The sequence below is a fragment of the Mandrillus leucophaeus genome, unplaced genomic scaffold (assembly GCF_000951045.1).
Source record: "Mandrillus leucophaeus isolate KB7577 unplaced genomic scaffold, Mleu.le_1.0 Scaffold107, whole genome shotgun sequence".
Taxonomy (NCBI): Eukaryota; Metazoa; Chordata; class Mammalia; order Primates; family Cercopithecidae; genus Mandrillus; species Mandrillus leucophaeus.
In genome coordinates, this window is record NW_012098876.1 from 1,088,773 (window position 1) to 1,102,648 (window position 13,876).

General features: G+C 41.2%; 1 protein-coding gene across 2 annotated transcripts in view; it reads left to right on the top strand.

Annotated features, from left to right (window-relative positions):
• OSBPL10 (oxysterol binding protein-like 10) overlaps positions 1-13,876 on the top strand; it is a 409,019-nt gene that overhangs the window by 158,756 nt on the left and 236,387 nt on the right. For both annotated transcript variants that reach the window (XM_011985422.1, XM_011985430.1), the window contains exons 2-3: positions 3,412-3,587; positions 6,712-6,791. In XM_011985422.1, coding sequence (XP_011840812.1) covers positions 3,542-3,587; positions 6,712-6,791 — 126 coding nt within the window. In that variant the 5' untranslated portion in view covers positions 3,412-3,541. The remainder of the gene's footprint in view (positions 1-3,411; positions 3,588-6,711; positions 6,792-13,876) is intronic.

Sequence of the window (13,876 nt, forward strand, 5' to 3'; positions counted from 1 at the left end):
TGCTTGTGGAAGGGGATGCTGAAGCTCTGTGTCTGCAGGTGTGTGGAGGGGGGCACACATGGCACAACGTGCTGCAGTGTGAGCCTAACTAGTCTCCTTCCTCAGCTTGAAAGGATGATTGCTCACGTTCTGACTTGCCACGAGCATTGTCTGCACAGCTGCAGTCACGGTAACATTAAATACAGGTCAAGTGGAAGACGCTCCTCGAGAAGGCAGAGTCAGCACTTAATTTAAGTTGAGCATTGGCTGCTCAGAAGTGACCCTGGTTCTTCTCTCATTGGGGGAGTTTGTCTTTTGCCCCACATTAAGGAATAGGGGCAAATTTCAAGTAGAAGGATGTGAAAATAGAAATAAAAAAGGGTTTTTTTGTGTCTTTGTTAATGTAAGGCTAGCAGCTGCTATAACAGATACTGATCCCCGTGGCCTAATTAAAGTTTCTTTCTTATTAATATAGTGGTCCGCTGTGCGTGTTGCTCAGCAGGTGGTGCTCTTCCAGGTGGTGATTCAGGGACCCAGGTTCTCCCAAGTTGTGCTATAGGTTGTCTCCATTCCAGTGCATGTGTGTGCGCATGTGTGCACACTACTGCTCACATTCTATTGGCTGAAGCTCAAACAGCCACACCCTAAGCGCAGGGAAAGCTGAGAAATATGTTCTGGATGTGACTTCTCTGGAAGGGGAGGAAGGGGATTTGTTGATGGTAGTTTACGTCAGTGATTTTCACACTTCACCTGTAACAGATAACCTGGAAGCTTGTTAAAACCCGGAGTTTCTGATTCAGCAGGGCTCGGGTGGGGCTCAAGATTTTCCATTGTTAACAAGACCCCAGGCAACGTTGTTACTGCCGGCTTGGTGATCACACTTTGAATAGCCCTGGTTCTGACGTTTTTGCGTCTTCATTTATCCACGCTGTTCATGAGAACCAGAAATACCTTTGTTAGAATGACTTGAGAGATAAGAGGGAAGAAGAGTAAAATAGATACGAGTCTTGGCCAGACCATCTGAAATATTAAAAATAATTCAAAGTGGACGATTTCTTAGAGGACTTGGAGCTTTGGAGGACTGCCACCTGGGCAGTCATGTGCTAATGAGATGGCTGCGCCTTGCTCCCTGGCAGGGGCCATAAGTAGGGACCTCTACTGCCAGGCAAAGGAGCTTTCAGCTTCATTATCTCTGTTGGAGCAGGGAGATTTGGAGAATAAAGTATGCAGGTTAGGTCCTGGAGAAGTGATATGGAAAAGTTACACGGAAGGACTTGAGTGAGAAGCAAGCAGCTTGAGCTTGCTGGAGTAGACCCACGTCTGAACTTTGGACACGGAAGAGTCGAAGTTGGATTTTAAAGTTCTTCAAGTCTCAGGATACCTGTAACATGGGGATAACATCTGTTCTGTTAGGTTATTGTGAGAATAAATTACGTTAGAAGTTCGTAAACTTTCCTGGTTGTTGGTGCTTCTAGGTTAAAATAAGTATCTAACGGATTCATTTTTGAAGTGGTTAGTTCCAAACATCCTCATACGTATTTATGTCTAAACAACTCAGTAGCTGTTTGAAAAAATAATATCAATTGAAAGAAAAATATTTGAGTTTCTTAAATAACCACAGTTACTTATTAATGGGATGTATGTACCTGTGGGTACTGCACAGCTTTTCAAACCTTGGAATCATACTGGACATTGCTGTTCTCTTTTCCTGTTCTACGTTGATGTTTTTTTAATTGCAGCACCTGCTGAAACTCTTTGCAAGAATATGATGGCATCGAAAGGAATGTAGTGCAGTGTAATATTAAAACTGTGGGAAGTCCCTGAGTTGGTAGTACAGACTGTAGGTATGTTGACTCTTGCCATGTATCCCTCAAAAATGTAAAATATATTGCATTGCCTGTATCAGTTCACTGTATGACCCAGGTGCTTTGATGCATGGATGGAGAAGCGTGGGATTTAGTTGGTTTTTTTCTTTATTCATTCCTTTCACAAGCGTTAACAGAGTAGCAATGAAGTGTGAGGCACACTGCTGGGTGCTGTGTAGAGGAATACACTTTCCACCTCCTCAGAGTGTAGTCTAGTGGGGAAACCAGTCATTGAATCAGATAATCACACAAATGTAGACTTCAAATGGGGCCCTTGCCATGAGGGAGCATTTCAAAGTGCTACAGGAAAGAATATTTGACCTGGTTAGGAGAACTTTACATGGCGAGAAGGGGTAGGAACCATATTCCAGGCAGGGGGAGTAGCATTCTGGGCAAGTGTTTTTCGACCTGTCTGTGGTGAAGGACCTGCTTTCCCCCATCCGCCAGTTGCACTGTTATTGATTCATGACTAGTATGTAGCTTGTGTGGACCATGTGTGTTTGACAGCTTCTGAACTGTTGAGACTTGTCCAACTGATCTGTGCATTTGGATATTGAAACAGAGCCAAATGCAGGAAATGTTTCAAAAGGCTGTGGTGGACTGGTAACAGTTTGTAGACCATTAGAATTTGCAGACCACACTTTGAGTAACTGCACCAGACAGTGGGAATAGCATGTGCAAAGGTCCTGTGGTAGGAAGCAACTTGGTGACTATGAAGGAAGAGAGAAAAGACACTAGTATCAGTGGAAGATGAAGTGAGAATGTAGAAAAGTCAGCAGGGGCGGGCCTCAAGGCCACAGTAAGAATCTGAGGCTCAGGTGAAGACATTTCCATCCTGGTGGAGAAGGGGAAATTGGCTTGACTACTTCCCAGGTAATAGCCTGAGAAAATTAACAGGCCAGATGTTTGGCTACAAAGATTCATTGTGTGATTTAAGCAAATTGCAGTTCTTCTTCTTTTACCATGGATGTAGAGTTCAGTGGCATTTCAACATCTCAGAGCAGGGGCAATCCTTGCCTTCATGCGAATGGGCCTGCTGGAGCGTGTCCAGGTGGTTGCAGAAGCACCTGCAGTTCCATGACGGATGCTGCCATGTGCTCAGGCTCCTTATGGTACCCATGCCACTGGCAGGAAGTTGGAGACCAAGCTTGCTGCTGCTATCTGGGTGTGAAACTACCTCTCCTGGAGGCCTTGTGAATTTCACCTGTTCCTGTGAATTTATATGGAGCATGTTGCAAGAGGCTGTGTTGCAGTGCTTCTGCCGGTCTCTGTCATTCTGAGGTTTAATGTATCCATGAATACTGGGTGAAGTGTGGGCATGGCACCAAATCCTGAGTGGTCCTGGCCCTTGCCCGTAAGTGCCCCATTATGAACTCCACTGTGATTTAAGAATTCAGTGCTCTCTCCCTACTCAGGCTAACTTTGGGCATCTGGGAGGGACTTTTGCTTTCCAGCTTCATGGATGTGGAGTCTTGATGTTGACTTCTGGATCACTTTGCTTTTCTCTGCTTTGCTGTGCAGAATAGGGTAGGAGAGAAAAATGATGTACTGTGGTTTCTCTGTGCAGGTACTTCGTACTGGATTTCGAGGCTGGCATCCTGCAGTATTTTGTGAATGAGCAAAGCAAACACCAGAAGCCTCGAGGAGTCCTGTCTTTGTCTGGAGCCATAGTGTCCCTGAGCGATGAAGCGCCTCACATGCTGGTCGTGTACTCTGCTAATGGAGAGATGTTTAAACTGAGAGGTGCGTTCTTCTCCTGGTAACTTTTCAGACAGGCCTCGCGGGCTACATTTATAGTTGCCATGGTGATGGCTCTCTTGTTTTTTCATTTTTTGTTTTTGTAAATTGCCTTTGACAGTTTGCTGTGTTTGGAGGACTCTGTGGTGACACACACTGCCCCTTTTATCCCTGGGGTGGGGAGGTGGAGCTGATGTTAGGAATTACTTGTCCTAATTAACTGAGGAATTAAGGACAAAGGAAAGGTGAGTGATTGCCAAAGCAGCACGCCTTAGGACTTCGAAGATCTTAAGCGTTAGCTCAGTATATTTTCTTTGACCTAATGGTATGAATCTTCACTAAGTGCCCTGTGAGGGCTGTGCTATAAGGGCAAAATAAGTCCTTTAAGGGTGCGAGTGTCTTCCTCCCAAAGTTTCTCTGGAACCATTTCTTGTTAAAGTGCCCCTTTGAGTTTTGTTCAATCCACTGTTGTAGAGCCTGGTGAGAATGGAGTTAATGTCCCTTTGTATGCTTTCTTCCCTTTTCTTTGCTTCTTGAAAATGGATATCTTTGCTTTAGTAAAGGAAAAAATAACATGGATACCTGCCCAGCATCCCAGAGATGAGGATGACTTTCCAGGGAGCCCAGCATTCACCCTCAAGACACATCCATTGCACAGAGATGTCAGACTTGTAATAGAATTACAGTGTAATTTGATTGCTAGATCATTCTGCCAGGATCTGTTATGGTTGCATTGCTGTGATTCTTCTGCCACTTTTCTTCTAATAAAATAATGAAACGAAACAACAAATCCAAATGCCCACATGTGCGTGCCCGCACACACACACACGGACACGCAGAGTCTATATTATTTATCAAGGCCTGAGGAAAAGTAGTATGTATTAAGTATTGAGAGGTGGTTGAAAATTCTCCCTTTTTCATGCAACATTTTCTGTTGACTAAGTAAGAGCTGAGGATGAAGAAATGGCCGCTTGCTCTCTGTTCGTGACCGTGATGAGTTGCCTCTGCAAAGTCCGACTTTGGGTCTACATTCCTCACCTCTCAGCCCAATTTTCACCATTCTTCTGCCAAGCTTTACTACCCAAGAGATGGAATAAGCTAATGTTTATTATCTATATACAACTCATATTTCAGAATCTATAAAACAATCCAAAAACCTAGGAAGTAAAAATGTCTGTAGTTGATACAATTTTTTCAGGAATGTGATAAGATTCATGTTCTCTTGAGATTCATGCCGTGTGCATTCCAGCTGGCTAGATTTATATGGCCCTTGGCTTTGCTTTGCCATTTATTGCTCAATAAATTGTCAGTGCAGAAACAATAGCAGACCAAAAACCTAATGGCACTTTCCACCCTGCCTGTGGTTTATAAAATGACACAAACCCATACAAAAGAAAAATCCAACTAATTTGGCAATTGAGCCATCTTGTTTTGCCATTGAATCATTAATATCCTTTGGATTATGAAGCCCTAGGTTTTTTTTAGAGGGCAATTTTAATAGCAAATGTAGAGGTTTTATGATCTGCATGGAATAATCGCAATGGCTAAATTTAGCTAACGCTTAACTGTAAAAAAAGTCAGGATAAATTTCTGCATGTTTATGGCTTGTTCTTAGCCCATCCCACAAGGAACTGGCTGTTGGTGTCTCATTTCACATCTTACCTGCACATAGTAGGAGTTGGATCATGATATCCCGAGACGCACAGCTTTTGGGAGTATTTCTGATGCAAAGCCTTTGGATAGTATTGCCCCAAACTGGCAATTCTTCAAGTTTACTAAAAAAGGCCCTAATTTCTGCAAAGTCCTTTATCTTTGGAAGTTCATTTCACCTGGCACACTCTCTAAATCAGACTTGTGCAACAGGCCTCTTGACAGACAAATCATTTGGGATTTGTGGGAGCCGTCTTCATGCCTTAAATGGGACTAAGCCAAAGAATTTCCCATTTAGTAACTCTAGATTTCTTCACCTGAAAGTTCAAGCCGAAGTCAGGTTTGATGGACAAATGACACTTAGGCTCAGTTTAGTAAACAGTTATAATTTCCAGGGAATCATTTTTTTTTTTTCCATAGTCAACATGTATGCAGCTAGTGTTATATTTATGCAGTTATTTATGTGGTTAAATTGATGATTTAGATTTCATTAGAACCTGTTGTGTGCCCATGATATTTAAGAATAACTTTATATATATTATTTGAGAGGTAGGTTATAGACGGAAGGATATGACTGTACAACATGACTGCTTGCACTTTAACATCTCTTTGGGGGAAGTTTGAGGCTCTCTAAGACAGCATTTGGTATCTTGCTCTTTCCAATCGTATGAATCTTTGAGAACATACTAAAATGGTAATTCAACTGAATGCTTATTTTGTACATGCTAGTGACACCACAATACAGCCCTGGTAGACAGCAAAAGGCCCTGAAAAAGTGCCCTTTGAGGCCAGGCTCAGTGGCTCACGCCTGTAATCCCAGCACTTTGGGAGGCCGAGGCGGGTGGATCACGAGGTCAGGAGATCGAGACCATCCTGGCTAACACAGTGAAACCCCGTCTCTACTAAAAAATACAAAAAAATTAGCCGGGCGTGGTGGTGGGCGCCTGTAGTCCCAGCTACTCGGGAGGCTGAGGCGGGAGAATGGTGTGAACCTGGGAGGCAGAGCTTGCAGTGAGCGGAGATGGCACCACTGTACTCCAGCCTGGGTGACAGAGTCAGACTCCGTCTCCAAAAAAAAAAAAAAAAAAAGATGCCGTTTGATACTCATTAGCTACACAAGGTTAGAGGCATTTGAAAATAAGCATGTGGTTCCTTCCCTGCTGCCTTTTTAAAGAAGTATTATAGAAACGATTTTTTTCAGAGGAGGTTAAAAAATGGTAAAATTATTCTTATAATGGGTATTTCAAAATCAATTTTTCATATGACTCAAGAGAGGATGTTCTGTGGAGAGTCAGTGCAGTCTCTGTTTTGGTGTAAGTGCAGGCCGCTTGAGAACGCTTTGATCTGTGCTCGCTTCCCCACCTTCTCGCTACCTCTCACTCCCCAGGCTCCCCACCCCCTTAGGTGGGTGTAGAAATAAGTTGGATGTGTTTTGGAACAACCTCTGCAATCACTTCTTTCTCTGTTTTCTCTATTTTAGCTGCTGATGCAAAAGAGAAACAATTCTGGGTGACTCAGCTTCGAGCTTGTGCCAAATACCACATGGAAATGAATTCTAAGGTAAGTCACTGTGAGAAAGGAAGGAGGCATTCGAATAACCAGCATGGCTTTCAGCCCCCTTATTTGTTTCTATGGGGCAGGTGTTTTTCATGTTATTTTTAAAGTTGCCCACTGCAGTGGAATTCCTACTTGTCCTGCTGCACATCAATTTAAAGTCGGGAGAAATGCAGTAGGATTTTCTTGTAGGTAGAATACAAAGGCATGCAGACACTGTGGGAACCAAATCTGGAGAGACACTTTTGCATTCTGTTGTCACTTTAGGCAGCTGTTAATTGGTCTATTGTGAAGCTCTAGGGGATGATTTCATTGTGGAGGCAGAGTTGTCAGATTCACCGTTGGTGAAGACTAGTAGCCATCACCGATCCTTAAATAAAACCTAGTCCCCGAATTGCTTATGCACTTTGCAAGGAGCTTCTGCATTCCTAGTGTATAAAAATGTTCTCGGGTAATTTGGCATCCAAGTATGATTTATTCTCTCCTGCGGACCTCGTGAGATCTTGTGTTAGGTGTACAGGAAGGAGGTAGGAGGTGGACATTTTCACGGATTATTGTGGAGGATTTACAGTCACTACAATACAGGAAATAATTTTAAAATGCATTTATCTAGGGCAGTAAATATTTGTTAAAATTAATGTTCCAAGGGCTACTCCTTTATATCATTAGTTCAAATACAGTTAGTGTAGTCAACAGCTATCTTTTTCCATATTCCATGCATCTGGTAGAAAGAGCCACACTTCAAACTTCTGATGATTCCATCTACTAGAACCTGCCTGCTTTCCGGGTCAGGGGCATGTGAAATGTCTTTCTTAGATACACCTGGCTGTTCTGCCTCCAAATACAAACTCAAATAATTTCTTCATCTTTTTTTTTTTTGTTTTGTTTAAAGAGACACCCCCTTTTCCTTAACTTGGTTAGGACAGTGGGACTTACTTGTAATGCCTTACTTACCTTGCCCTAAGCCGAATCTTCAGGAACTGTAGGTACAGCCCTAATTCTAAAGCATTTTCCTCCAACTGGCCTTCTTTATTTTCCAGGAATTATAGTAGGAGTTCTCAACTTTTAATTGGTACTTTATATACATGTAGGAAGTGCAATTTGTTTTTGTCTTTTTATATGTGTCTTTACTTTTTATAAACCAGAACGGAAGAGGATAAAACTAAAAGGACTTATCCCCACCTATTGTCCTATGTGCTCATTAGAGATAGTTGCTCTTAACTGTTCTTGCATATCTTTCTAGTAAATTTAGGCATGTGTTAGTATGTCTTGGTATGTGTATGTGTATATAACTGTATCTACATAAATACATGTTTTTATACAAATGGGATCACATGCATACTGTTTTCTTCTTCTTCTTCTTTTTTTTTTTTCCTTAACATATTTTGGAGATCTTTTTATATTAGGCACATGGATTTACTTGCACTCCTTTTTGGATGGCCAGATGGTGTTCTTAGGAATGGATGTCAGTGCTTTATTTAAGTCTTCTACTAATGGAAATTTAGGGTTGTTTCCTTATTGTTGTTGTCACGTATAATGCTGTACAGTGTGTGACCTCTTTGTGCATATATATTCTTATGCCTCTAGGTGTATATCTGTAGGATGAATTTATACCAGTGGAATTGCTGGATCATAGAATGTGTCCTTGAAATTTTCATAGACGTTGATAAATTGTCTTCTACAACAGTTGCCCTTATTTGTATTCCCACCACTTCTGTAAGGGTTTGTTTCCCCCTCTCATTAATGGGTGTTACTAACATTCAGGTTTTTCTATTCTCACAGATCAAAATTGGATACCTCATTATTTTTATTTTCATGTCTAAAATCATGACTGGGGCCAAGTGTGTCTTCAGTTGCTTATTGGCCATTCTTAAAATTAATGCAAACTGCCAGTTTGTATCCTTTACTTGTTTTTCTATTGAGCTCATTTTTTCTTCTTCATTTGTAGTAGCTCTTTGTGTACAAAGGATTTTTTTTGGCCTGTCATTTGTACTGTTGATATTATCTCCTAGTATACAATTTGTATTTTGAGTTTGAATAAAATTTTTACTTTGTAGAATATTTAAGTTTTTGCAGTCAAGTTTATGAGTATTTTTATTTTTGGCTTTTGGTTTTGTATGATATTTAGAAAGGGTATCTCTGGTCCAAAATTATGAAAATATTCTTCACTGTTTTCAAGGAGTTTATAGGTTAATGACTATATTTAAATCACTGATTCATCTGGAATTTATTTTGGGAGCGGGAATGGAGGTAGGGGAACCAGCTTTAAGCACCTTAATATTTTGATGAATCATTGTAGAGAAGGAAAATTAAAGGCTTCCTAATGGCAGTTAAAAAAAAAAGAATTTGAAGATTCTTGGAAGCAGAGTTTGAATTCCTGATATATTCTCTGGTTAGCTTCAGGAATACTGACTAATCTATTAATATTAGAATCAAAACAAATAATTTAGAAGTTTAGGCCTGGAGAATTTCTTATTTGAGAAATGGAGATGAAAGTGCTATTACCACTCATTTATATCCTAGCTAGCATGATCAAGTAGGTAATAATAATTTTAAAACTATGAACAGACCTTATTATGCAATGACAGCATTATCAAACTCAAAGCTGCTTAAGCAGAAGTTAAATAGTGAAAACGAAGATAGGCTCAAAGTGAATATAAACTTGATATCTAGTCAACTATAGTATTGCTGCTTATTTTGCATCATGGTTATTAGGAATATATGCCAAGCCTCCTCTTCACCGTGTTTCTTCTTTATTCTCAGCAGATCAGATCCTTTTACAGTAGACTGTAGAGAATACTTTCCCTGCAGCTGCTTGGAATTTTGCCTTTTAAAAACTCTTATGTAAAATCGTGTTCAGGGTGGGAAAAAAAAATGAAATCGTGTTCCCTGGAACAAATATTAGGCAGGTAAAATGGTGCTGTAATTCAAACTCATTTTAGTAAGAACTACAGGATAGCCAAATGCATAGAACTGGAGAGCTGAAAAAGGCTTTAAGGATGACCCAGCCAGTGGTTTCAAAATGCAGACCTGCCTTAGTCACTACCTGATGAAGTTTTTCCCCAGTCCAGAGTGAAATGAAAAACAAGGAGGAAATTATTCCCAAAGATAACTTTATTCAAAATAAATGACTATTCTTTTCAAAAATTATGTTGCTTTACTTTTGGATGGTTAAAATATTCTTCCTTTTTATTGTAGAAGATGGTAGAATAGAATAGTGATTGCATTTTTTAAAAATTGAGTTTTATTGGCGTATAATTTGCATGCAATAAAATTTACTCTTTTTAAGCGTAAAGTTCAATGAGTTTTGACAAATACATAGAGTCATGGAACCACCACTGTACTCACAATTCCGCCCTGCCAGCAGCAGGTTCCCTTATTACCCCCTTTATGATCAGTCTCCTCGCTGACCCCTCCACAACTGGCAAATGCTGATTGGTTTCTTATCTGTAGTTCTGCTTTTTCTAGAATGTTCTATAGGTAGAATTATATGACCTTTCACATCAGACTTCTTTTACTTACAAAAAGTTTTTGAGGCTGGGTGTGGTGGCTCACGCCTGTAATCCCAGCACTTTGGGAGGCTGAGGCAGGCAGACTTCTCGAGTCTGGGAGTTCGAGACCAGCCTGGGCAACATGGTGAAACCCTGTCTCCAAAAAATACCAAAATAATTAGCTGGGTGTGGTGGTGCACACTGGTAGTCTCAGCTTCTCAGGAGACTGAGGTGGGAGGATTGCTTGAGCCCAGGAGACAGAGGTTGCATTGAACTGAGATTGTACTGCTGTACTCCAGGCTGGGTGACAGAGTAAGATCATGTCTCAAAAAAAAAAAAAAAAGCTTTTGAATTTCATCCATGCTGTTGTGTGTATCAGTAGTTGATTCTGTCTTTACATTTTAGCTATTTAAGTGGAATTATGGTACTTTTTGTTCTTAATATTCTTACTTGTGAAAATCAAAAGTATGAATAACCCTAAGTCAATTCCCAGACTTAAAAAAGAAAAAAATGTATTGACCTTTGAAATCCAGAGGTCTGGCTATCTCGCCCAGCCTCCATTGGTTTATACACAAGGAAGCCCCAACCAGGAGGCTGTGATGCTAAGACTGGAACCTGGATCTCCTGCTTTCTTGTCCTTGCTGTGACATGTAGCCTCACAGATGTCAGCTAGGGCCACCATGTGCTTCCCTCTGTGGGTGGTGGGGTCCCTTCTCGGACAGTTTCTGATTCTGCATGGACAGAAACTGACAAACAGACAAAATCTTGCTTTTCTCCATGTCACACAGGTTCATCCTGTGGCTTCCAGTGTTACTTGAGGTGGAGTCACCGGGGTATGGGATTGGTCTGCCAGGAAGCCTAGAATACAGACTTCCTCTGAAAACCCAAACAACAAAACAAAACATCCAGCATTTAGTGCATTATAAAAATTAAAGCAGCATTGATGGGGAAAGTGGTAGGAGAGATTCATAAAGACCATTCTTATGAGAATCTACTTGTGTATGACTTTGAAGGTCTTAAATGCAAGAAATGCAAGAGTTAGATTCGTGTGTGTGTGTGTGTGTGTGTGTGTGTGTGTGTTTTGAGACAGGGTCTCATTCTGTTGCCCAAGCTGGCATGCAGTGGTGCAATCAGTGGTATAGCCTTGACCTCCCAGGCTCTCAATCCATCCTCCCACCTCAGCCTCCTGAGCAGCTGGGAGCACAGGTGCGCACTATCATCCCCAGCTAAATTTTTGTAGAAACTGGGTTTCGCCACGTAGCCCAGTCTGTTCTTCAACTCCTGGGCTCAAGCGATCGTCCTGCCCTGCCCTCCCAAAGTGCTGGGATTATAGGCATGAGCCACCGAGCCTGGCTTCTTGTGGTTTTTATCAAGTGGGTGGTGGTAGGAAATTTCTAGGATAGGAACAGTGGTGTTATAGGAATTTAGTAAGCACTGAGGGTGAATCAGGAACTGGCCTGTGGGCAGAAATAATGATAATTAATACTTTATACTAGTGTGAGCTTCATCCATGATTGTGCTACTCTTCACAGAGGCCCTGTGAGGTAGGTGGTATTATTTCCATTTTTATAAATTAGAAAATGGAGGCCAACTGAACCTAAATGACAGGCTGAAAGTCACACAGCTGTTAAGTGACTAAGCTGGGACAAAAGCCCAAATTGCTTAGCATGCTCCCTCTTCTTTCCATCTCCCATCCTAGTTTACTGGCATAATTTGAATAGAAAGGTTCACTCCCAAACCCCTGAGTCCCATATTTTCATGTATTGCAGAGGAAACAGCTCTGGAATAGGATGTCTGCAATCTTTATGTAATCAAAGGAATCCTCCTTCAATCTTCTAAATTGATTCTGATTCTACAGTTTTTTAAAGTGATATTTCTTAAAATTACATCGGCCTTTTGCACTCATTTTTTGGGGATGTAAGCTTATTATACAAGGTGAGCATTTTGGCGGTGGAGGGGAGGGCAGTTCCTGTAAACTTTGAATGAACAGCGTCTTCTGATTAGTTGAATATATCCATCTTTCAATTCATGACATTCTGGTTTAGGAATGATATTGTGGGGCTCAGAGTGAGAAGACCTGTTTAAATCCCTGCTCTGCCAATGATGTATTGAGCATACCTGCTGCCATTTTTGTTCTTTCTGAACCTCTGTCTCCTCATCTTTGAAATGATATCTGTGTCATAAGGTTGTCACATAGCTCAAGCAGGAGAGTGCAGTGAAAGCCGTTTGCTGACGTGAGGCACTCCTCGGAGTTGGGGGCTCAGTAGCAGGTGCTGATTTTCAGTGAGGCTGCTTCTTGTAAGTTCAGACTCTCGGCCACCCTTGGTGCTTTGACAAATCCCTCAAGGAAAACAACTTTGCTTTTTAATCCATTCGTGGCTATGTGTCTGTTTATCAGTCTGTTTTTAGATAGGCCCTACTGTTTTCAAGTGACCACATCAAAGAATGTAGGGCCATTCAAAATCAACAAAAGTCAGTATTTGGGAGTGGGGTCGGGAGATGGAGAAATTTATGAATACTGCTGTTTTCAAGTTACTTTTGACCTTTGTGAAAAGTGGGTTAAAAGGTACAAAAGTCAAGTGATTAGGGAACATTTAAAAGACATTCATACAAGAAAATTTTAGTTTCATTGGCTTTAATTGTGAATGAGAAAAATTTTAAAAAGGCAAGACTTGATGGAAACTTACAATATTTTCAATAGTATTTGGATTTTTTTTTTTTCCTGGACAAAGAAGGTGGATTCATTTGTGGAGATGTCTTGTATAATAGCTTATGAGTCTGCTGTGATGTTAATTGGGCTTTAGTATCTTCTTCCCTGACCTTTCATTCCTGAAGGATAAATGTGTGACAGACAGTGATGCTTATCACTTCCTCAAGTAGCACTTGGCAGCCACCTAGACAATGGTGGGGGAGGTGGAATGTGGTGCTTCAAAACCCTGATGGAGCTCAGGGATTGCCTTTTTGGTTCAGGTGGCTGTTTTCTGACTGGCATTCCCCATCCTTACTGCAAATGTATTCTTAGTGCCAGTTCATCTCTAACAACTTGCAAAGGCCCTTTTTTTTCTACCATGGAAGTAGCATTTTAAAAGATTATGAATATTACCTATACACCATATAAAACATTCAGAAGATAGGAAAGTATTTTAAAAGGTCACCCCAGACCCCACCCCCAGACATAATCTGATGCTACCATTTGGGTTTGCGGAATCCCTCCAGGCACTTTTTAATGTGGGAAAATGTAGAGACACACATGACTCCATTTGGAGGTCCATCCTGCCCGTCTTTTTTTCCTGTACATTCATATGTACAGAACTTGTACACGTTTCGTTTTCATGGGCAGTTTACATCTCTGTGAGGAGGGACTAGGAAGACCAGGCTTTGACCATAGACCTGTTCTATGTTTGGGCTGTTTTATTTTTAAAGCGACTGTGAGAATGTTTGATTGGGGGCCTGTTTCTTAGAACATTTTGGGGATCTCTCTTGTGTTTTCAAAAAAGAGTCAGCCACTTGCCCTTCTCTCTGGGTCATTTCTGATCCCTTGTTCCACCTCCCTCCCTCCCTTCCTTCCTCCCTCCCTTCCTTCCTTCCTCCCTCCCTCCC